This window comes from Piliocolobus tephrosceles, chromosome 3 (assembly GCF_002776525.5).
Source record: "Piliocolobus tephrosceles isolate RC106 chromosome 3, ASM277652v3, whole genome shotgun sequence".
NCBI classification, from domain to species: Eukaryota; Metazoa; Chordata; class Mammalia; order Primates; family Cercopithecidae; genus Piliocolobus; species Piliocolobus tephrosceles.
Window position 1 is genome coordinate 73,293,162 of NC_045436.1, and position 24,944 is coordinate 73,318,105.

Sequence of the window (24,944 nt, forward strand, 5' to 3'; positions counted from 1 at the left end):
TTCTCTGAAAGCTTCATTTGTTCCAGTTGCTGAGGCTTGTGCTTAGAGAATCTGTCATGCAAATGATCAGCAAATCATAATCTGCAATTTGTTTTCGTTTAATAGGCAGACAGGTTTTCACCAATTTAGACTCAAGTCCTATTAATACTCTTTGAAACTAATTACTGGAAAATGAATTTTAATGGCAGGATTTTATCATTTATTATTTTCCCTTCTGACTCTACAAAGGAAGACTCAAAGCCATCTACTTGCACTTTGAAAATATATGTTAAATAGGTACAAGCCATAATCTCCTGTCATCTGGGCTGTTGCAAAGGACCCCTAATCCTCTCTCCTGCAATAATCCATTCTACACTCTACTCTTAAAATTACTTTCTTATTATCCTATTTCCCTTCCACAAAAGCTTCAATTCCCTGTCAAATAAATAGCAGACACTGTAATATGGCTTCGTTGCCCTCCATTATCTGTTCGCAGTTAACGTATTTTTATCCTTATTTGATATTGCAATATAACATGTACACAGAAAAAAAGCATGAAACATTAATTAATAAACAGTAAAGTAACACCCAAAAACCACTACCCAGAGTGAAAAGCAGACCATTGTCATTACCAAAGAAACCACCTTTTCGGTGCATCTTTCTGATCATATCCTTTGCAGCATCCCAGAGGCTAACCACCCAGAGGTAATCACTTACTCTATTTTCTTTAGATTGTCTCCAGCTACATGCGAATTCTTAAATAATATAGTCAATTTACCCATTTTTGAATGTTATGTAAATGGAATCAAACTCAGCTTTCTTTCGCTATTGCTTTTTTCTACCAACTTACTCTCTTAAACATTCATTCATATTAGGGTACAGCTTCCGTTAACTTCAATTTTAAGCTGTTTAGTATTTCACAGCATCAATGAACCACAATATATTTATCTTTTCCATGTTGATGGGCATTTGGATTTTTAGATTGTTTCCAGATTTGAGCTATTACAGACAAGGCTGCTACGAACATTCTTGGACATATAGTTTGGTGCTCAGTATTCTTTTGTATTCATACCCAAGGAATTGGAATTTCTAGGACATAGCCATGCATATCTTCATACTAGATAAAAATCGATGTAATACTTACAACCAGGTAATATTAACTTGTATATAAGTAGCTCTATACGCTACTAGGCAAGTCAAAATCTTTTTCAAAATGGTTGTAAATTTATACATCCAGCAGGAGTGAATGCTATTCACTCCTATTTCTAGTTCGACTTCTAGAAATATGAGCACTTCTATTTCTTTATATGCCTGACAGTACTTGGGATTATCAGACCACCTCACTTTCTGTTCCTCCTCTATTTATTCTCGCTTTGGGGTTTTCTATCCTCTTGTTTATTCTTCCTTCACCCTGGATATTAATTCTGACCTATGGCAATTCGTGAATTCTTTCTTCATCTGTTTCTAATATGTTAATGACTCAGTCATGAAGAATTCTTTCTTCACCTGTTTCTGTTTCTAATATGTTAATGACTCAGAAACTTTGGTAATTGTCTTTTCTAATTCTCAAATTTATTTAGTTCTTTTTCAACTGTATAACAACACTTTTTGTACTTTCCAGTCTGACAAATAAAAAAAAAAAACATTGCCCTTCATTTATTCAAATACAATTAATGTAATATTTCTAATATGTATCTGAAAATTCTAATATCTAAATTCTTGAGAGATCAATTTCTGTTCCTCGTTTTTTCTGCAGGTTCTATTTTTGAAGAATTATGTTGGTGCAAAGTAACTGAGGTTTCTGCCATTACTTTTAATGGCAAACACCGCAATTACTTTTACACCAATCTAATATTTCTTTTCACCACGTTTCTTTGATTTTTGTTTTGAAGATCATATTCAAAAAGTTATTTGATGGAATCATGTTATACCTAAAGTAATGTTACCTTTTTCTAGAGAGGGTTGTGGTTTTCTCTGTCAGGAACCTGGAGCCTCAACCAGTGTACCACCATAAATTGTGTTACAATTTGAGATTAAACTATGCAGTCCTGGATTTTAATCGATAAGTGGAAAAAAATTGAGCTTCAAGGAGGTAAGCTTCAAATAAGGCAGATTATGATGACTCCTTCTTCTGTAACATATTGTGTGACTTTGAGTTGAGTTTCTTCCTAAATTTTCTCATCTATTAAAAAAGTGCATAGCTGGTAACCCCCAAAATCATGATTTTCCTTTCTTTATTTATTTATTTATTTATTTATTTATTTATTTATTTATCTATCTCTACCGTATTTCTTTGTTGTCCTGTCAGTACCAGTTCCGGTGTGTGTTGTTTTTTTCTTTCTTTATATTTTTCTGAGCACAGTGATTGAGTACATGCCCCACTAATAGGGTATAACTATTTTGAGAGTAATATCCATGACTTAATACCATATCTCTCACTATATTGAGTGTAGTACCTTGATGAGCTAGCTACTCAGTGAATGTTACATGGATAAGTCAATGAGTGAATAAATTTTAGAGACAGGTACGTAGATAAAAGTGATCAAAATAAGCTAAGTATTACCGCAGAGAAGGAACAAGTATCTTTTCTATTATAGTTCCCACAGCTTCAATCAAATTTATTTTGCTATGTTTACCTGTCCAGTATATTGGCTGGTTGTACTCATAGAGTACTAGTCTGAGCTAGAATTTATGAGTAATGGTCCAAATCTGTAATACAGCTTAAAAAATAAAGCTTTAAAAACATTGATCCAGATGATGAATGATAGGATGCAATAAAAGTTTGTTTAGAGTATAAAATTTAAAAGGTATATTCATCAATAATTCATTTTGAAAGTCCCCTTAGTATAGCCATTTCTATTCTGTATCTTTAACCAATTACAGGTGACATCGCTAGGAACAGATTTTGACAACAGACTTGTGCAAGGGAATTGTGTGCCTAGAGATTTACTTAAAAGGTAGAATTAAAGTCATTTCAAGAAAGAAATTTAACATATTAAGGAAATATTTAGCATACTAAATAATTGGTCTAGAGAGTATGAGTTAAAAATGTAAAAGAATATAGTTTTTAGCAATATATACATTGGGACAGTACTTTTGCCACCTCTATTATTTACCTATGCAATCATTAAGTTCATAATTTTTTAAGTATCACATCAAAGAGTGTTATTCAACTTCCTGGTGATTAAATTACTGGTAAACATAGTTGATTTTTTCAGTTTTGAAGGTCCGGAAAAATAGATAATGCATATGACTTCCAATTATTGATAGAAGAGCCAGTCAAATAATTATCTTCCATGTATCCTCTTACAATTAGTTTGTTGATTGATGTTCAAAATATAGAAATGAATGAGTTCCATATAAGGAAATCACTACTTGTTTTCTGTTGCCATCATATATCACAATACAAGCATTAAAGTCTTTTAATTATAGAACTTTATGATCTTATTTACATGGTCTGTGAATTTGATCTTTGCTTTGGAATTCCCTTAATCCGTTCTGATTCTAATCACCTCAGGACCAACTTTAGTGTATTTGTGCAAGGCATAGTCATTAGCCAGCTCTATATGTTGTCCAAACCACCAAATGAGATGTAGCAAATTCTGCCAATTGTCTAAAGTTTGATTATGCATGTTAAATATATGAATATTTGAAATATCAAAATATGTTGCATTTTACCAATAATATTAAAGTATTACTTCTTCACTTTTCACTTGTAGTATGTCATTTACACAAATCAGTATTATTAAGAGGTGACAATGTGCTACCAGCCCTCACTCTCAGCGCCTCCTCGGCCTCTGCATCCACTCTGGCAGCGCTTGAGAAGCCCTTCAGCCTGCCACAGCATGGTGGAGCCGGCTGACTGACGCTGGAGTCGCTTCTCTCTCCTTGCGGAGAGGTGTGGAGGAATAGGCGCAATAGGCGCCGGTGGGAACCTGTGCTGTGTGCCACGCTCACAGGCCAGCGCAAGTTCCAGCAGCCCAGGGCAGTGAGGGGCTTAGCACCTGGGCCAGCAGCTGCGGTGGGTACGCCGGGTCCCCCAGTAGTGCTGGCCCTACAGTGCTGTGCTCGAGTTCTCACCGGGCCTCAGCTGCCTCGCCGTGGTGCAGGGCTGCGGACCTGCAACCCGCCATGCCGGAACCCGTGCTGCGGATGGCTCCCGCCCCGCCAGAGCCTTGCCAACGAGCACCGCCCCCTGCTTTGGGGTGCTTGGTGCCAACTACTGCCCAGGTACTGATGAGTGTGGGTGCACCACACAGGACCGGCAGGCAGCTCCACCGGAGGCCCCAGTGCAGCGTCCACTGGGTGAAGTCAGCTGGGCTGCTGAATCTTAGTGGGGACTTGGAGAACTTTTATATCTAGGTAAGGGATGGTAAACGCACCAATCAGCGCTCCGTGTCTAGCGCAGTGTTTGTAAATGGACCAATCAGCACTCTGTCAAAATGGACCAATCAGCTCTCTGTAAAATGGACCAATCAGCTCTCTGTAAAATGGACCAATCAGCTTTATGTAAAATGGACCAATCAGCAGGATGTAGGTGGGGCCAGATGAGGGAATAAAAGCAGGCTGCTTGAAAGCGGCCTGAGTAATTCGTTGGGTCGTGTGCGAATGTGTGTGAGTCCTGTTCATTTGCAATTTGGGTGTGCTGCGTGTATGAGCGCTAACACTGATCCGGAAGGTCTGCAAGGAAGGCAAGACCAGGAAGCCACCAGAAGGAAGAAACTGCAGCTTACATGTGAGGGAACGAATTCCGGTCTGTCATTTTTAAGAACTGTAACACTCACTGCAGGGGTCAGTGGCTTAATTCTTGGAGTCAGTAAGACCAAGAACCCACCAATTCTGGACACAATAACAGAAATTTGATTCATTCTGAAAACTTACTAATCTACTGATCTAATGTTCAGTATTCATTAACATCAAGTATTACTACAATGGGGAATGAAAAAGTTGGAAATATTCTTCTGTTCTTTCTCTCCCGTCTTTCCCTCCCTTCTTTCCCTCCCCCCCCCCTTTCCCTCCACCGCCCTTTCTCTCCACCCCCCTTTTTTTCCCCTCCCCGCTTTCTTCTCCTTTTTCCTTCCCTTCCCTTCCCCTCCCTTCCCCTCCCTTCCCCCCTTGCCTCCTTCCCCTCCCTTCCCCCCCTCCCCTCCCAGCTCCCCTCTTCCTCTCCCACTTCCCCTCTTTCCCTCCCCTCTTTCCTTTTCGTGCCTCCCTCCCTTTCTCTCTCTCCCCTGCCTCCCTGCCTTTCCCTGGATGCCTGCTTCCCTGCTTTTCCCTCCCTCTCCTACGTTTTCTTTCTGTCCCCTTTTTCCCTCACCCTTCGTCGCCGATGGTCTCATTGTCACACATGCTGGAGTGCAGTGGCATGATCTCGGCTCACTGCAAGCTCTGCCTCCTGGGTTCACTCTTGCCGCAGCCTCCCAAGTAGTTGGGACTACAGGTGCCTGCCAGCACACCTAGCAAATTTTTTTTTTTTTAAAGGGGCGATGGGATTTCACCATGTTAGCAAGGATTGTTTCTATCTCCTTCGTGATGTATCCACCTCAGCCTCCCAAAGTGCTGGGACATTCTTTTTTAAAATCTTGAGCTGTGGCGAGTTCCAAGTGTTGTGGGACATTTTAGGTGTCAGGGACATAAACTACTCTCTTTTGTGTGCTGTGTGGAGTCTCGGTTGCCAGAACACCAGCCCTTGTGTGTGCTTCCTAGTTTTCGGGTAGCAGAAAGAACAAGAAATGTTGCACAAACCACCCTGTTTACATCACATTGGCCAGCATTAGCCAGCATTAGTCACATGTCCATGAAGCAAGCCACTGTGCCTGAAGTAGGACTACAGGTTTTCTTTATTCTCCGTAGTGGTAAAATGCAAACAATTAGAGAAGAAAACTCCTCTGGAGGACAACTAGCAGTAACCTACTCTACTAACTGTCCATTTACTGGTTCATTTTGCTCCAAGATAACATATAAACAGTGAAACTAAAATATGTTTTCAAAATTAGAAATTGTAAGTACTTTAGATAACTAAGATTAAAGAAATGTTACAAATACCACAATATCAACGTAGTTATAGATGAACATCAAACTTAGTACTGATTTTCTGAATATCCAAAATGAAAAGAAGTACCTCAATAATTGCATTGTTTTTTATGATTTTGAAAAAGGCACTGCTGAGACAAAGTTCTTTGACCCTGAATAATTACAAAATTTATCTCTTGGTAATTTTTAGGGAGAAAACTGTGTGTTATGGTTGACAATATTCCTATAACAGGTGCAGTGATTTTATAAGCTACTTAGTGTCTTTGAATAAAAGTCAAAATGAAAGCATTTTGAAGGCTGTTTTGTGAGTCTCAGGAAAAATGATTCAAAAAAAAAAAAAAAGAAAAAACTCCTTTGGGTATTCTGGCTTACATACAAGGAGAGATTTTAGCCTGCCCAGAGGGCTGGATGGACTACATACACTATGAATGGTTATCTGTAAATATTACTGTTGCTGAAAGATTTCTGAACAAGTGTAGGAAATTAAGGAATAGATTATCTAATTTTCTGTAGTCTGCCAGCATGTTTCAAATCAATTGAGCTTTCTTAACACCAGGTGTTCTCAAAAGTGAAAGGGGCCTATTTGTTAGCTTTAAGAAGACAAAAATGGGAAAAGATAAAAGAGGTGGAAGCAGAAACCAATTTGCTGAATTTACTAAATTAGACAGTTTATTGAAAAGGTAAGTGAATTTCTCATCAGTCATAAAGAAGCTATTTTTGCAATGAAATGTGTGTTTATATCAAAGTCACAAATTGGTGAATAACTCCCAGTAAATGTGAGATTATTAATTTCAGCTAAATTATGTGTTCATAGAATTTTATCTTTTCAGGTAGTTTTATGTAGATTATATCTGTTAAAATTTTATTGGATGTAATTTACGTGGTTTACAAACAATAAATTCCTGAGACTAGATATGATAAATTTATAGTTTGTTGAATGTTTTGTTATTGAGGAATCTCAGATGGATCCTCAGAAGCCAAGGAAAATAAACTCATGGACCCTAAGTTTTTTAATTACTTTTATCTAATTCTTGATATGGTAATAATTAAAAGGGAGATGATAAGAAATTGAATGATTAAGCATTGTTAAATAATATGCATTAATAATGCATGTTGTGGCCAGGCGCGGTGGCTCAAGCCTGTAATCCCAGCACTTTGGGAGGCCGAGACGGGCGGATCACAAGGTCAGGAGATCGAGACCACCCTGGCTAACATGGTGAAACCCCGTCTCTACTAAAAAATACAAAAAACTAGCTGGGCGAGGTGGCGGGCGCCTGTAGTCCCAGCTACTTGGGAGGCTGAGGCAGGAGAATGGCATAAACCCGGGAGGCAGAGCTTGCAGTGAGCTGAGATCTGGCCACTGCACTCCAGCCTGGGCGACAGAGCGAGACTCCGTCTCACACACACACACAAAAAAAAATATAATAATAATAATGCATGTTATATTCCTGAGTTGCGTTGTTTCAAAGTATAAAGCAATTTTTAGATTTAATCAAAACTCTTCAAGGAATTAATCTTTGTTTTTAGGGAGCAGTATAGATTGACATCAGAGATTTCTCTTATTTCCATGTAGGAAGAACCTTTTGTGATGGTCTCTGAAAATGTCTTGGGTAAGCCGAAGAAATACCAGGGCTTCTCCATTGATGTTTTGGATGCCTTATCTAACTACCTGGGTTTTAACTATGAAATTTATGTAGCACCGGATCACAAATATGGAAGCCCACAGGAAGATGGGACATGGAATGGCTTGGTGGGAGAACTTGTCTTTAAGGTAAGAATTAATTAATTTGTCTCATACCTAAAGGTTCAATTATTTGTCTCGTACCTAAAGGTTCAACAGTAACACCTTGAAGCTGATTTCATATAAAATAAGTGTGATGTGTTTAGGTTGGTTAAGTATTAGGTGGTGGAGTTGAGTACAAAAGTCTCACTCAATACTATTTTATGAACTTTGTGGAAAGAAAAATAGATGACAAAATAAACCAAATGTTAAAGTATATCCTGTGGTAGAAGAGGGTTTAGAGGAAGGCCTTTTCTTTGCTCAACTTATACCCCAAAAACTGTATATGATACATGATGAGATCACACTGTAACATACACACGCAATTTGTACTGTTTTCTTTTAAAACGTGGTGTTATTGGGAAAAAAACATGCACCACTTAGAAACTAATCATTTCATTTTGGAATCTAATCAAGATAGGTCTATACATACGTATATATTTTTCTTTGTTCTTTCAATTTTCAGAAAGGTGTTTAAAACCTCTGTGTCCTTCTTCAGTCCTGTCAGAATCTGCTTCAGTTTTTTGAGACTCTGTTATTAGGCCCATAGACATTTATAATTATTAAATTTTCCTCATAAATTATTGAATAGTTGGGTTTCGGTTTATAACTTACTATTTGGTTTATATGTATACTATTTTTTTCTCTGTTGCTTCTTTTCCTTTTTTTCTTGGGGTTAATTAAATGTATTTCAGTACTTGATTTTATTGCTCTTACTGGCTTTTTAGTTGTCTCCCTTTGTATTTTGGTTCATGGTTAGTCTAAAGGTCATAATATGCATTCTTAACTTACCACATTCTATCTAAAGTTAATATTGTACTACTTCATATAAAAAGTAATAAACTTTCAGCAATATAATTTTATTTGCACTCACCCTTTCGTTTTTGCTATTGTGGTCACATATTTATATTTTATTAACCTCATACCAAATATCATAGTTTTTTTATTTAAATAGTTATTGTCTTTTAAAGGTACAAAAAGAAAAAAAAGACAGTTACTGGGATATAATCACTTATCTACCATGTCTGGGGCTCTTGATTCCTTACATATATTTGAGCTCCAATTTGGTATAATGTACCTTCAACCTGAAGAACTTTCTTTAGAGTGTCTTGAAGTGCAGTGCTATATAGGTAGCATATACTCTCAACTTTTGTTTACCTTGAAATGTCTTTTTTAACCCTCATTTTGAAATGATATTCTTACTGGACATCAAACTCTGAATTCACGGGGTTTTTTAATGTTCATCATTTTAAAGTTGTGATTCTTATCACTTTTGCCCTATATTTTTTCTGATGAGAAATTAGCCATCATCTGTATCCTGATTCTTTATATATAGTATATTTTTGTATGTGTTGGTGGCCGTTTTACAATTTTCTCTTCACTTTTTGGTGTTTAGAAATTTACTTATGATGTTCTAGATACGATTTTCTTTGCATTTATTGTGCTGGGAGTTCACTAAATTTCTGGGATAGGTTAAATTTAGTAAATATAGGGAATTATTTCTTCACTTTTTTTTTTTTTTTTACCTTCTTTCCTTTCTCTTCTTGATTTGAGGCTCAGAGAATATTCAAGTTAGATCACAAATGTCTCCTAAGTCACAGAGGCCTTGCTTGTTTTATTAAGATATTTTTACTCCCTGACCTTCAGATTTGACAATTTGTCTTGATCTGCCTTCAAGTTTACTGATATTCTGCCATCTTCAAATTTTTGTTACGTCCATTCAGTAGCTTTGTCATTCTAGATTGCTTATTTTTTTATTTTCGGAATTTCAATTTTTTGAAAGAAATTTTGTTTTTCTGCTGAGATTTCCTATCTTTTTATCAGTTTTGACTATCTTAAAAGTTTATGATCACATTTATAATGGCTTCTTTAAAGTCCTTGTTTGCTAAAATTTCAACATCTTATCATCTCAGAATACATTGCATTTTCCTGGTTCTTCACATTTCTGGTTACATTTGATTATATATTGGACTTTGTGGTTGATACCTTGTTAAGCCTTGTGATTATATCTCTGAAATTGTATATTCTGAAAAGGACTGATTTTTGTTTCAGTGGATAGTTAAATCACTATCTGTTCCTCTTGAATTCGTGGAGATTTAGCTTTAAACATTGTTAAGTCTGTTTGGTGTAATCTTAGTTCCTAGGGCAAATCCCTTGGTTTTCATAATCCACACATTTCTAAGGTACAGCCTTGTGGAGTTTCTGGGGAAAGTCTTTGGTTTTCCTCAAGCCCTTCTGATTTAGAGGAACTTAAAATTCAATCTATATCTTCCCTGTCATAGGCAACAATTGTAATCCCCTCTTTAGCACGTTTAGCCTTCTAGCCATGACTGTGTGCTAATTTTCCTAGGATCTCTCCCATATATATGCAGTTTAGGGGTCAGCTAAGGATTTTAGAAAGCTTATACACAGATTTTGGGGCTCACTTCTCTGTGACATCCTCCTTCTTGTGTTTTGCTTTTCAATTTCTGGGAACCCTAGCTGATTCAAACTCCATCATCTGATAAGTTAGTTAATAAGGCTGACTTTCTGCTTGAGCCCTGTCCACCCCATCCCAGCTGAACTGAAGTGGGTCCTCTATGACTAAGCCTTATAAAGGAGTGCTCCACCCAGTGCAGTTATTATTTTTGAGGATACCCTGCAGTTTCTGCCTGCTTTGGGTTGCTCTCCAGTCCTTTCTATATTTATTTTTTTCAATTTGATCCTGAATTTTCAATTTTTATTCTTATAGGACTAGTCCAATAAAAGCTAGTACATCATTGCTAGAATTGGAATAATTTCTCAAACGCTTTAAAGTACTCAGAAGGCTAAAGGATCTAACCTAAATTGTTTGCAAGAAATGGAGAAGAGTAGAAATAAGAGGTTTCTTAAGGCAGTGGTAGGGAAAATAATAAAGCTATTTCTGTATTCTATAAAATCCTAATGAATTTGGTCTATTTAATACATAAGTTACATATAGAATTTTATTGCCAAAGCATTAATATCATTATTTTTAATAGAAAATGGGCAATCATCAGTCCTCATCCTTCTTATTAAAACCATGCCACTTCATCTTCTATTCTTTTAAAACTCACAAATTCAGTGTTCTACCTTTATATTTCTAAGGACTCTTTCCTGATCTAAACCCAGATTAGCAATTATGTTAAAATTAGTGTAAAGAAAAGGCATTATACACATTTATTCTATATAGATAGTGGTTAAAATCCTTAATGAGTTATTATGCTAATAAACTATACTTGCTAGATGCAAATTAAACATAAAAAGCATTCAAATTAGTATGTTGATGTTTTTAATTTGTTTTATGTGCTTGCACTAGTTAGTTTAATTTTGGAGACTTGCTTTTTCACCTAAAAAATGAGGAGTCCAAGTATGTTAATGGTAAGATCACTTCCAAATACTGTGTTTTGAAAATACAAGTTTATTGTATAACAATCATACACAAGAAATAAAATGTTTTACATAAACAGTTTCACTGTATTATTTACATGTAAGAGCATGTCATCATTGTATGATAATTTGTAGTTTAGCAGGAGTCCTTTTGCAAACAAAATTGAGGCTTAAAGAAGTTGACACATGATTTTTAGACAGAAAAATTCTAAAACTGTTCATTGGAACTAGGTTTTTATTTTGTTCAAGTGGATGTTTAGTCACTCTGACTAGTCTTTAGGAAAACTATTAAGCAGGTGGAGGAGGAGAAGCCTACAACAAAGACTTGGAGTAGATAGATTAAAAGAAAATTGAGATAATGGATTGTCGTGAATGCTAACAAAAAATAACATTTCAAGAAGGAAAGAGCAGGCAATGTTAGAAAATGACTATCAAGTTAAAGGTATATAATGTTCCCTTACTGTATTCTGACTGTTACCAGTAGAGATATAAGTTCTAATTTTTAACAATTACAAGTGTTAATTCAATTACATAAATGATACTTTAATAAAATACCATAAAATAATTTTAACTTTCCAAGAAAATTCATTGTATTCAAACTTTATGAGGTGTATTTACCCCTATAAAGCAAAATTACACTGTTGAAATGGCATAAAAATATTACTATGGAGTTCCAGAAAAGCAAGCTTATTATTGTTGTTATACCTTCTGATAATATAGATACTTTTGTGAATCTAAGTATATATTAAATAAATATTGCCAATGAATGTCTGTACAAGACAAGAAGAATTTTAAAATTAACAGGATTAACTCATGTATGCCTTTCTAAGGGGCTACCAAACTTAACAGATTGTTTCACATAGTGCAGTTGTATATGTCATCATGATTATGCACAAACCATCACATTAAAGAAGAGTCAAAGAAGAAATGATGGAAAGTGAGCTCTAAATTCATATGATTATTCCACAGTGATTAGATCTCATGTTAGAGAGTTCTCTCATTAGAAGCAGAAGTCAGTGGTCCAGTACATACATACTTTTAAGAGAGGAAAATGCAGTCAGAGAGAGCGAGCGAATGATTGATATGATGCACATAGGGAGTCTATTTAAAAACTAATAATATAGTAAAGTCTCTTCAAGTCCTTCTCTGCCTCACTACTTTTATAATTTTCTGTAACTAATGTGTTCTTAAAATTTATGAAAACGCAAATCTGGCCAAAAGATGTTGAACAGATAAATGAGAGGTATCTTCTGCTTAGTATAGGAGAAATATTTAAGGGTGAGTTAATGTAACTGAGAAATTACCTTTTCCTAGTTTAGAAGGGAAGAGAGGCCCACACAGAACTTTATATAAGAAACAAAAAGGGTATCAAGTTTAGGATAGAAGTACCAAAAAAAATTAAGAACAAAGGTAACTCTGAGTGAGATACAGTTGGGTGTTTGATGATATAGTTTCTTCTTTCGCTGGCTTTCAAGTCAGCAGCTTTTAAAGTGGAGTATTTAGGGGTACCAGACTTTCCAAGGGGCAAGCCAGTATGTTTGGCACAGAAAAATTTCAAGGAGTTGAGTGACATTTTGAAATAGAAACTGAAAACTTCCTTTTTCATATATTAATTTGTTTGAAAAAGATTTATATAAAGTAAAAAAATACAGAAATTAAATCTTAATGCCAAACTGTACCTCATCTAAACCATAATTAGTATTGACCCATGGATATCTAAATTATTTTTTAAAGACTCTATCCATAACATTGGAAGCTGCATTTGTAATAAAATTTCGTTTTTATAGACACTGAATCCATAGATTGTATACTAATCGAATCATGACTCAATTCAGAAAAAAATGTTTTATACCTAAAACTTTGTAGTCACTGGTTACTTAATAAAGATTGTAATTTTAATTTGCATGCAAATTTTTTATGCAAAAATACTTTGGTAATCAGGAAAAGATTTTCAAACATACATTTCTATTGTATTTGAATTACAATTTGGTGAGGGTGGGGCAGAATATAAATATAGTTCAAGCATAAAATCAAATGATATAAATATTCTACCTATTAAAGCATGAGGTCAAATCACTATGATATTCAGAATCTAACAGATATATTTTTAAAAGTGACTTGACAATTTTGTTTTATCAATATTTACAACACAGTATACATAAGTCAGTACTGACGCCCACTCAGGAAAATGAAAACCATTCCTAGAATTTTGAAAAGAGGAAAATTTAATCTGGTGGGTTGATCACAAAGGTGCTAGAAGGAATCAAAGAGCAAAGGATGAACACAGTAGGACATTGGAAAAGCAAAAAGAAAATAGTAAAATACAGATAGCAAGTGCTACTGATGTGTCAGTTGATTTTATCTGCCAGACATATGTCACTTGATCAGACTTGGAATTCCCAAAAAGTTGCTGCCTGTGCCCTAGCTGCTGGGATCGAATCGCCTACTGCTACTGCTGCTGCAGCCACTGAAATAATCATTTAAAGCAGAAGGCTCTTCTCTTTCTTTTTCCCTCTGATATCTTCAGTGGTTTCCCTCTGGTGAAAATTATGGAGAAGCCAGATAGCAAAGGAGCCTGAGAAATCTGGTTTGCAGATTTCCATCCCTATAAGGCTCACAGTATATAGCGGAGTAGAAAGTGGTACGTATGGGTTTAAGAGAAAACAGGTAATGATCAGTACTGTCTGTAAATTGCACCCTTTACAATTGTCTAAATGATTGCAAAATTAATGTTAATTATAAATGTAGAGAGGTATATACTTAAAAGATTCCTTTGGGGGTTATATGAAGAAAAAAGCTTGATGGTTGTTACAATGGAAGATTTATTTTATATAAAGAACATGACTGGTAGTTTGGGATTGAAAATAATCTGTTCTTTCAGCCTAATTTTACCTGGGCATTTCCACCACCTGGAAATTAAGTCTCTTCATGCTAACTGACTATCAAATGCTAAGTTTTGTGACAATAATTTTACTCCCCAAGGAAAATAGATCTAATAATGGAATAAAGGCAGAACCCAGGAAAATGGAAAAAAAAGGAAGGATAAGTGGACTAAATTATAAATCTGTAAGATTAGGATAAAGTACTTATACTTAGCACGTAACTATTTATAGTGATGTTTCCATGTTAAAATATAGCACCATTGAGAGTTATATCTCTCAATTTCTAAAATACTAGTATAACACTAGGCTTGTCACTGCGCCCACCCACGTGGTTTGATGAGAGTAAAGAATGTTTTTGAAAGTAGACATATAATATTGGAGTGTAATAAGGTACCATTTGGCAAATGCCAATAACCTCATTTTCTGAGGAATAAAATGCTCCCAAGACTAAACAGAATAAATCAGCTACATGGGGCTACACACCTTTCCTCATTTTTCATGGTTGACACAAAATTTGGCAATTCTTTAGTTTTACTAGGTAAATAAATTTCTGTGATGGATATTTTAATTCATCAATGCACTAACAATAGAATATATTTACCTGGAAGCTTTATAAATATTTTATTATATTATTTTATTTTATTTATTTAGAGATGGAGTCCCTCTCTGTTGCCCAAGCTAGAATGCAGTGGCACAATCTCAGCTCACTGCAACCTATGCCTCCTGGGTTCAAGCGATTCTCCTGCCTCAGCCTCCTAGGTAGCTGTGATTACAGGCACCTGCCATCACACCTAGCTAATTTTTGTATTTTTAGTAGAGACAGGATTTTGCCATGTTGGCCGAGGTGGTCTTGAACTCCTGGCCTCAGGTGATCTGCCCACCTTAGCCTTCTAAAGTGCTGGAATCACTGGCATGAGCCACTGCGCCCTGTCTGTACATATTTCAAAATATATACCACTTAGCATGCGTTAATCACATGCCATGGTCAAAGTGCTGTGGAGGGATGCAAGTGTGAATAACACATAGACATTGATCATGAAAACATTTTGTTGATGGCCTCTATGTGCTATGCTCTGTGCTAGGCACTGGAGATACAAAGATAAATAAAACATGGTTCTTGCCCTTGAAGAGATCTTGTTTTAATGAGAAACACAGAGTTTAAACTAGACACTTATAATACAATGCACTATGTGTAATGATAGAGAAACACTAAGAAAGCAACAAGGAAGGTAGAGTAAAGGTAAATTTCCTGAAGGAGGAGAAACATAGTCTGATGACAAAATAACAAGGAGTAATTAGGTAAAGAGGGATTGGCAGAAAGTGAAGGACATCTAATGACAGACACGAGTAGAAGTAAAGGTAGAAAGGTTAGAAATAGCATGGAAAGCAGGCCAAAATTTATGAGAATTTTGCAGCACTCCAAGCAAATAGTGATGAGAATCTATCCTACCATACTAATGTTATGAATAAAATGAAAGCTAGGAAATCAGAGATAAAACGGAGGTAGGAGTAAACAGAATTTATTGACCAAAGTGAGGAGAAGGGAGAAGTCCGGAATAATTCATCGGTTTATAGTACAAATACATAAAAGGATGGTTGTATAACTAATTGGGATGGAGATTGCTGAAAAAGATTTAGAGGAGGAGGACAGTTTAGAATAGGGCGAGTTGGATATGTAGCACTCTGAAACTCACTGTGAAAGTGCAATAGGAAGTATACATTTGGGAGTCAGCAACCTGTGGGTGGTAGTTGAAATCATGAAAGTATATCAGATTGCCAAAAAGAACACATGGAGTAAGAGGATCACTGGGCTAATCTTAGGATGAAACTCAAAGAAAGCTGTCACTTAAGAATTGACAAAAGAAGAGGAAGTTATGAAAAAAATAAGAAAGTTTCAAAAAATAAGCTATGACTAGCAATGTCAGAACTATTTGAGATGTTGATGATAAGAACTGCCAAATGTTCACTAGATTGGCCATTTGGGAGTTCTTGGTTACCCAAGCCAGAACTCTTTTGGTAGCATAGTGGGAGAAAAAGCCAGACTGCAAAAGATGATAGAAAAACTTGGATGTTAAAATGTGAAAAATGACATGCATATGTATTATTTTTTCAGAAATTTTAGATGGAGAACAGAAGAGAGAAAGAGATAATAGTTGGAAGGGTCATTGGTTTTGGTAGAGTTTTTGTTTGTTTTTAAGTTAACAGAGACTTGAGTAAAAGTATAAGCTGAGGAAGAAAAAGAAAGAAGGAAAACTTAATAGAAAGCCAGTTAATATGTGAAGGATAAATATCCCAGAACAGATTCGACTCCATCAAAAATGATTAAACTGAAAATTGATTTTGATGAGGTAAAGATGTTACTTTGATACTGAATATAATATGAGAATGTGTATGTTAATAATAGATAGGTAAGAGATTGGAAAATTGACAAAGATACTTTCTTATTCAAATTTCTTAATAAAAATTGGAGATTAAGTGTGTTGACAGTGATGGGGACAAGTATTATGTAACAGTCTGCAGGAGAGTGGTGACGATGGAAATAGATATTGAGGAAAGGGAAAGTGACTGCTAAATCAGAGCAGATAAAAGAATAGATCAGTGGCACTAAAGACTGAGCGGAGGTTTATATGAAACTGACACTTTTTCATTGCTGCTGGTTTACACAACGGTGTGACTTTCTTCAGCTGAGATTGAATGCCCAAGTCTAGGAGCAGAGATGAAAACATTCATATCAAGATTGAGACTTGGTGGATAAACTTGGTAAGGGAATTAAGTGAGATGAAAGAAGAGCTAAAATGATCAAGGAAGCATAGCCATGATCAGAGACATAAACTTGGATGAAATTTTGGAAAAGTTATTAAGAAGATCAAATGAAAAACAGGTGAAGTATGAGTGAAGAAAGAGTAGGTTAGAAAGAGATAACCAGAGATTGACATACAAAAGTTCTTAGAATTTGACCTTGACACTCATGGCAGAGTGTTAGAGAAGACAAAGGAAACGAGTTTAAAATAGCTCAAAATGGGGTGAGGGAGGGAAGGATGAATAGGTGAAGCATAGGGGATTTTCGGGGCAGTAAAACTATTTTGGATGATACTGTAATGATGGATACGCTGCTGACATGCACTAGTCAGAACCCATAGAAAGAATGAACTCTAATGTAAACTATATACCCTAATTAATAATCATGGATTGATATGGGTTCATGGCCAGGCAAGGTGGCTCATTCTGTAATCCCAACACTGGGAGGCCAAGATGGGAGGATCCCTTGAGGCCAGGAGTTTGAGACCAACCTGGGCAACATAGAGAGACCCCCACCTCTAAAAAAATTAAAAAATAAATAAAAATTAGGCATGGTGGTGCATGGCTCTAGTCCCAGCTATTGAGAAGGCTGAGGTGGGAGGATCCCTTGAGCTCAAGAGTTCGAGGCTGCAGTGAGCTGTGATGGCACCACTGCACTCTAGCCTGGATGACAGTGAGATCCGTCTCCAATAACGATTGTAAGGTTCATTAATTGTAACAAATGTACCTCACCAATGCAACATAGTAATATAGGGGAAATTATTCACACTGCCTGCTCAATTTTTCTGAAAACCTAAAACTGGTTTAGAAAATAAAATCTGTCTGAATCATGTCAGATGATGATTGTTGTAAGGAATATCTACATTGATTCTGAAATCTATTAGCAGATGGGTCAGTTTTTGTGTGAAGAGAAACATTTAGCCAGGTCTGAAAGTTTTCAAAGAAGAAGAAGATGCTATTGTGAGGTTTGTCTGGTCGAGGTGGTAGGACCTCAGAAAGCACATATAATTGACAACGTAAAACAAAACAAGAATGGAGATAGCATACACAATCTCATTAATAAAGAACAAAAAATGGCTTCCTTGTGTATCTAAGAAAGGCAAAATTCCATGGCCTCTAATAAATAGTGAAAATGATGGAAGATAATTCCTACACCATATCAGCTCAAAATAAGTATATATTTTGCCCAAGCCATGCTCAAGCTCTTGCTCTTTTTCTGTGCCTCCTGTGCTCATCCCACTCCTACTGTCTAGGATCCTGCACGCTGGGTTATTGATGTAGCTGGTCATGACACTTGGCTGATAGAGTTCATTTCAATACCCTAGTAGCTAATGTCAATAGAACTTTCGCTAATTTTCCAGTGTCCTTTTATTCATTAGGTGTTGACCTTTTATTTAAATCCCACGTGGCCATTCAAAACATTTTCCATACTTTTCAAGCCTCAATTTCTAGTCTCTTCATTTTTTACACTCTCCTCATTTTCAGTTGTTAAACTCCATGGTTTACTGCAAAAGCTATGAGAATCTAGTGTAAGTCCCTCATGTTCTTAATATTCAACCTCAAAATCCTTTCATGATTCTCTCATCCTTAGCGACACGAAAGGCATTAGTTATGGATACTGTTGACACATTTAATACCCATGTGAGCCTAAAAGAGATTTAAATCCTCTTTGAGTCACAGTGTCCACATCAGTGGAATGAAGCTATTGTGAAGTTGAACCAAGGAAATGAATTCAAGAATGTGTTGCAGGAAAAACAAATAGATCTTATTGTATCTGTTGACTCGGATAGATTGGTAAAAGCTTCCTCAGGTTCTGTGTTTTAAAAATGTAATAAATCCAACACGTATTTGGAATGTAGACTGATAGGATTTGCTGTGTGGAGGTAAAAGAACAAAGTCAACGATCTCTTCTAAACTCAAAGCTTTTCAATTTTGTCTTTTCAGCCACAGCAGCAGAAAACAAAAACGAAAACCAAAAAACAGCCTTTGTTTCCATTTTCCCCAGCTCCACTCACTATCTTGCTCCTAACCACAATTATCTCTTCTCTGGACTGTAGTTGTAGAGGTCCAGTTACTCTCCCTTTCCACTCTTGACTGCCTTCAATATATTTTAACACAGCAGCCAGAGTGATCCAGTCATGTTCCTGCTGGAAGACTTTTGATGGGTTTCCATCCCACTCCGAGTAAAAACTGTCCTTAAAATTGTCTACATAATCTGCCCAATCAACTCTCTTTGTGATCTCTTTATCTCTCCCTCTGTCACCATGCTCCAAGGTTATGGTACCCCTTGTATTTCCTTATACTCATTGAACTTGGCCCTTTCCATTTCCATCTCTCCTATCTGCCTAAAATGCTGTCACCCCAGATATTTCTCTGTCTACCTCATTTTTTTTTCAGCATTTGCTTAAAAGTTATTAGAGAGGACTGCCATTGCCATCCTATTCAAAAGAACAGCTTCCATCCTTTCTGCTACTTATCTCTCTTACTCTGTTTTATTGTTCTTTATAACACTTATAATTATTTTATTATGTTCTAAATTGTTCATTTGTCTTCCTCTGGTAAAATGTAAGCTTAAATTGGGGAGAGATTTCATATATTTGGTTTACTACTGAAGCCTCAATATCTAGAAAATATTTGTACATAAAAGGATGAATGGTGGCCACGTGGCATACATTAGATAGTAACACTCCCCTAATTAATAACCATTCAACGGGATCTCATTGATCTTTATTAAAATCAATTAACTTACTATAGCCTACCAAATTTGGACTTTATGTAAAATGTTTTTATCTTTGTTGAAATACTACACTTTGAGCTTTTGTTCTTATTATTTTAAATATTTTGTCCATTAATTAAACAACTTGTTATATTCAGCCACTCTCACTTCAAGTTAATTGATAGTGGTACCATTTATTGGCACAGAAGAAATGAATGAAGGAAGTATTTGGCCAGGAGTTGCAGAATGTAGAATCAAAACTACTATTTTAGAAATGAGTAATAATAGCCAGATGCTATTCTAAAACTTTACAGGTATTGACTCCTTAGATGCTCATAATAATTTGATGAAATAGTTATTATGCCCATTATATAGATTTAAGACAGCAAGGCATAGAGAATTTAAATAACTTGCTCAAGGTCACATAATAAGTGGAAGAACCAGGATATTAGCTTAAATTGTTTGATTCCATTCTCTTAACAACTATGGATACCTCTTTGGAGCTCTCCAAATGGAAAATAAAATAAGTAATCTAATATATGAGTTGGGAGTTTGAATGAGGATATAGAATGGACACAGGCATTTGAGGCCAATCTGCATTTAGATGAAGTTTAAATTGCCCCTCTACCTTTCTTTATCCCTACTTCTCTTTTATTTTCAGTCTCTTTCAAATTCTTGGCTCCTTCCCCATTTCTTAAAAAAGGTATTCTCTATCTTGAAAATAACCTTCCCATATATTCTAAGCTAAATTAATTAGATGTCTTTGGTTGCAAATGGCAATCCAATTGAAGTGAAAAGATAATTTAATTCTCACAAAACTGGCCTATTCAGGGATGAGATCCAGGCTCCTTTCATCAGCCCTTGGTATCGCTTGCTCCATCTCAGCTGTGTTTTCTTTGTGTGTGTGTTGCCCCAATTCTCAGGCAGGCTGTCCTCTCTTTGCAGTAACATGACTTTTAGTAGCTCTAGGCTTAGATTCCATCCTCTATCTATCCCAATATAAACATAGATTCTCTTTTACCTGCAGTTCCAATACAGAGCCTCAGCTTTAACACTCACTGGCTCTGACTATGAAGTACTGCATTCAAGAGGAGGCAGTGCTCTCAAAGTTAGGCCTACACCACTTGTCTGGGTGGAGCACAGAGAGTAGGAGTAGCTACACGCAAAACACCTAGAGCAAGCCTTGTGGAGTAGTGAATCCCAAGGAAAAGTGGGATGCTGTTATCAGAAGAAGGGGAAGTAGATACCAAACAGGAAAAACAAAAGATATCCTTCAGGGACTTAAAAATGATAGAATAAGTTACAAGGAAACTGTCAATAGTTACATGTACACAAACATTTAAATCAACAGTAATAAAAAGTCATAATGAACTAAATTACAAACAAAATGTTAGAAAATATTCGTAAAAGTGTAATGGTGACTTTCGTCACTGCTTCACTGCTACATGAAGAAGTCAAAATCAACAATACTAAGACCCCACTGAATAGATATAAAAGATACGAACTTAGAGTTTCAAAAGGAGAAACTAGTAGGCTGTATAAATCCAAAAGCAAATATATTGCAATGGAGAAAGGCAGTTAATAATTTTTTAGAAAGTTAAGTTTATGAAATATGTTTGGTTAGTGCTTTTGTAAACTAAAGCTATAGCTCTGTGTTATATATGCTTGGAATTATTTAATATGCTGTATTTCATAATAAACATCACCAGAATTTGATGACATACTTGTCATCAATAATAGACTTGACAACACTGCAATTAACACAAAACCCACAAGGAATTTAAAAGCCCAGCTTGAGACTGACCATATAACAATTATACTAGCACTGATATAGAGCTTACTTATTCCTGACACCATCTCACATGCTATGTATTTATTACCTCTCAGTACTCACAACAATAAGTACTATTATTATCCCAGTGTTGCAGATGATGAAACAGAGAGAGGTGAAGTAACTTGCCCATGGTCACATAGCCAAGTTGTAGAGAATTAATGATTCAAATTTAGGAAGTTTGGCTCCAGGATCCAAGTGCTTATCTCCTTTACCAGTTTCCAGAGAAAAACAGAGTTTTAATATACGTTTTGTCTGCAAAGCATTTAAATAAACCCAGTTACATGTCGGTGAGAAAAACAATACGCAAACAGTTCAGAGCTGTTTTTTTTTTTTTTTTTTTTTTTTAATCCTGCATATTTGAAGAAGGTTCAGATAGGAGTTCAGACAGAGTATGAGTAGAAGACAAAACATAAGATTATATAGAGAAAGATTTGGGGTGTGATGTAAAAGATTTGCATTTCTAAACTTCTCAAAATTCACACTTCTTTCTCAAACACCTGTGTCTTCTTTCCACAAAAAATTTAAAACTTTTAGAAAGGCCTGCAATCTACTCTACAGTCTGTATCTCACTTCCCTCTTGCATTTAATCACACTCCATTTAGATGACATTCAACTTTAATCTGCCTAGACTGCCCGTACTCACTTCATCATCCTAAATTCTCAACCCTAGCTAAACTTGCACTTTGTCCCATAAGACTTTCAAACTACTCCCATCTCTTAGTAATCTTGTCTTCTAAGAACACCTATTCCACTTCTTCTCAAATTACCTTTGTGTAATATTACACATCTATCTATATATATCTACATCTACATTTATAAATGTGTATATATACAGTCTCAGGGAGAAAGAAGGAGAGAAAGAGAGGGAGAGAGAGATCTTCTTCCCTGTTTTGGAAACCAGAAGGCTAAGGTTATGTTTACTTTGTATGCCAAGTACACAGCAGTATGCCCTAAATTCATCCATTTATCTGCACATGTTTTTGAATGCATGTTGTAATCTGGGCACTGTGCCTGGCATCATAGATAAAAAGGAGTGGAAGATACTGTTCCTTGGCCTTCAGAGATCTCTGAGTGCACATGAAAAACAAATGTGTACATAAATAATTAAAACACAGTGTGAAAAATGCCATAGGGTAATACATACAGGGTGCCATGGCAACCCAGGGGCCGAGTGGCAGCTTCTGCCTGGGGAGTTGAAAAGATTTCACAGAAGAGGAGAAATTTAAGCTAGGTCTGAGAGATGGGTAGGAGTATAAGAGGCAACAATAGGGATAATTATAAAAGCATGTTTGCCGTGATAAAGAGTTTGCACCTTATCGTTTAGCCAGTACAAATTATAGAAGAGTTTTACAAAAGAGAAAAATGTGGTTTAACTTATGTTTGAGAAAGATAGCCGAGGTAGGCCGGAGAATGCACTGGAGTGAGGAAGAGAAAAAACAAATGGCTTTTTCAACAATCTAGAGAAGAATAATGGAATGTCTAAATTAAAACAACAGTAATAGGAGACTAACAAAAAGAATGAGTTTGATAAAATAGTTAATATTCTATGGCATAATAATAGAAATTGATTAACTTGGAGAAGAAGAGAAGGAAGGGTTGAGACTTAGTGAGAAATTTTGCAGAGGAAAATGGGCAGATGAACACTCCACAACAAAAGTAGGGGATACAGAAGGAAAAGCAGATTGGGAAAGGGCAACAGGGACACAGAATTTGGCTATAGACATTTTGATTTTGTGGTACCTGAGGAACATTCTCATGAAATCGTCTAGGAACAATTAGTAAGTGAGCATCTGGAACCCAAGTGAATAATGTTGAGAATTTCCAACATTCCATTGGGAATGTTGGATTAACAGGAAGATCATGCACAGAATGATTATTTAAGGTCCTAAACTGTTCCATCTGAGCCTGAGTAAGGAGCACAGGTGTTAATTATTTTTTCTACGAGGGGAAACAATTTAAAAACTAGAGGGAGGAGAGAGTTAACTTTGGGAAGAGAGTCCAGAGAACCTGAGAATGTGATGAGTTGCCACCTTTTCCACCCACACTGGAGCGGGGCATGCCAGGGACAGTTGGGAAGGATCAGGCATCGTTCCTATAAGGTCAAGCCTATCTCTCTATGCCAGCAGAAGATGCTGCAGGGAGGCACAATTCCCACCATTCTGATCACCATTTCCTAGGCAGTCAAGTTTAGGGTGGCAGGAACACCTATGATTCCCATGGTCTAGAGGAGGAGGAGCTGGGAAGGACAAAGGCCAGGGAGGGCCTTGTGCAGGGAGGGCTTACTACCCACTGGGATCAGGAGAAGGCCCTGTTATGAGGAGCAATGCTTGTGAATGAAGAAGGGTTCTCAGCTGGGTGCCAGAAAGCCATCAAAAATGTTCCATGATCACACAAAAGAGTCTTACATGTTTTCATTACTGCAAACCAGCCTTGAAAATATATGTATGGGCCAAGAAAACTGCCCACCAAAGAATCTCTCCCTTACAACACACCTGCCAGTGACAGTCCTGTGATAAATGCTTGCAGGCCTTGTGAAATGAGAAGATAGCTTTGCAAAGGGGAACAGAGTAAAATACGTAAAAAGAAGGGAAGCCCTTATAGAGACTTTAAATTGGACAGTGGCTAAGATTTTCATTCTTATGCGAGATTAAACAAGTAGTAATAGATTGAGTTTCCCAGAGTATGTCAGCTGTACACAGGCAGGCAGTTAAAAAGAAATACATGGGGTCATAAGAATACATGTTTGCACGTCTAAATGGTGAGTGTTCAAAATTCACTGGATGTGCATATAGGATGAAACTAAAACATAGATGTGGGAGATCATACAACCTGTTTGTACATAAGTACAAGAGGAAAGCATGGCCAAAAATATTTGTTGTTGATAGGGAAGGATTTTAACACTAATGAAGGAAAAGGATAAAGAGTGATCTGTGAAAGGAAATAAATTACGTAGATGCAAATGACTTAGTGAATGGTTGTAGGAGCAATTTTCTAAATTTGCAGGTGATATTTAATTGGCAGACATTGCAAACAGCAAGGAGCAATTCAATCAGATAAAGGACTTGAATCATTAAGTACTTGGCCTAATAGATGGCAAGCACAGATAAGTGGTGAGTAATAAGTCTTGAATCAAAACTAAAGAACAGAGAGTGAACATTTGCCAAAGGGAATGATGCCATCCAGGAATGGCTCTTAGATTTAAGGAGAACTTATAGACAAGGACAAAAAAAAATTCAGTAAAATATTATAAATAAAAAGATTTGGTAGGTTACAGGTTATCCAACTGAAGCTATGATGAGAAAATCTGATAACTTAAGGATAGATAAATCCTGAAATCCACTGTTGGTTATTGAAATGCCATCTATTACCTAGAATTTCATCTATCCCTGATCATGGTTTGGAGATAAAAGTAGTGAGTAAGATAACATCCAGGCATATGAGAGGGTAGAGATTTGAGTGAGGATACTAGAAGTAACTTTTAAAGGGCATTTCTGATATGAAATTCTCTATGTTCTGTGGGCATAACTGTGAGGT

General features: G+C 36.3%; 1 protein-coding gene across 2 annotated transcripts in view; it reads left to right on the forward strand.

The window, feature by feature from the left end:
- Positions 1 to 24,944, forward strand: part of GRID2 (glutamate ionotropic receptor delta type subunit 2) — a 1,491,924-nt gene that overhangs the window by 1,156,854 nt on the left and 310,126 nt on the right. For both annotated transcript variants that reach the window (XM_023195441.3, XM_023195442.2), the window contains one exon: positions 7,586 to 7,783. In XM_023195441.3, the coding sequence (XP_023051209.1) occupies positions 7,586 to 7,783 (198 nt within the window). The remainder of the gene's footprint in view (positions 1 to 7,585; positions 7,784 to 24,944) is intronic.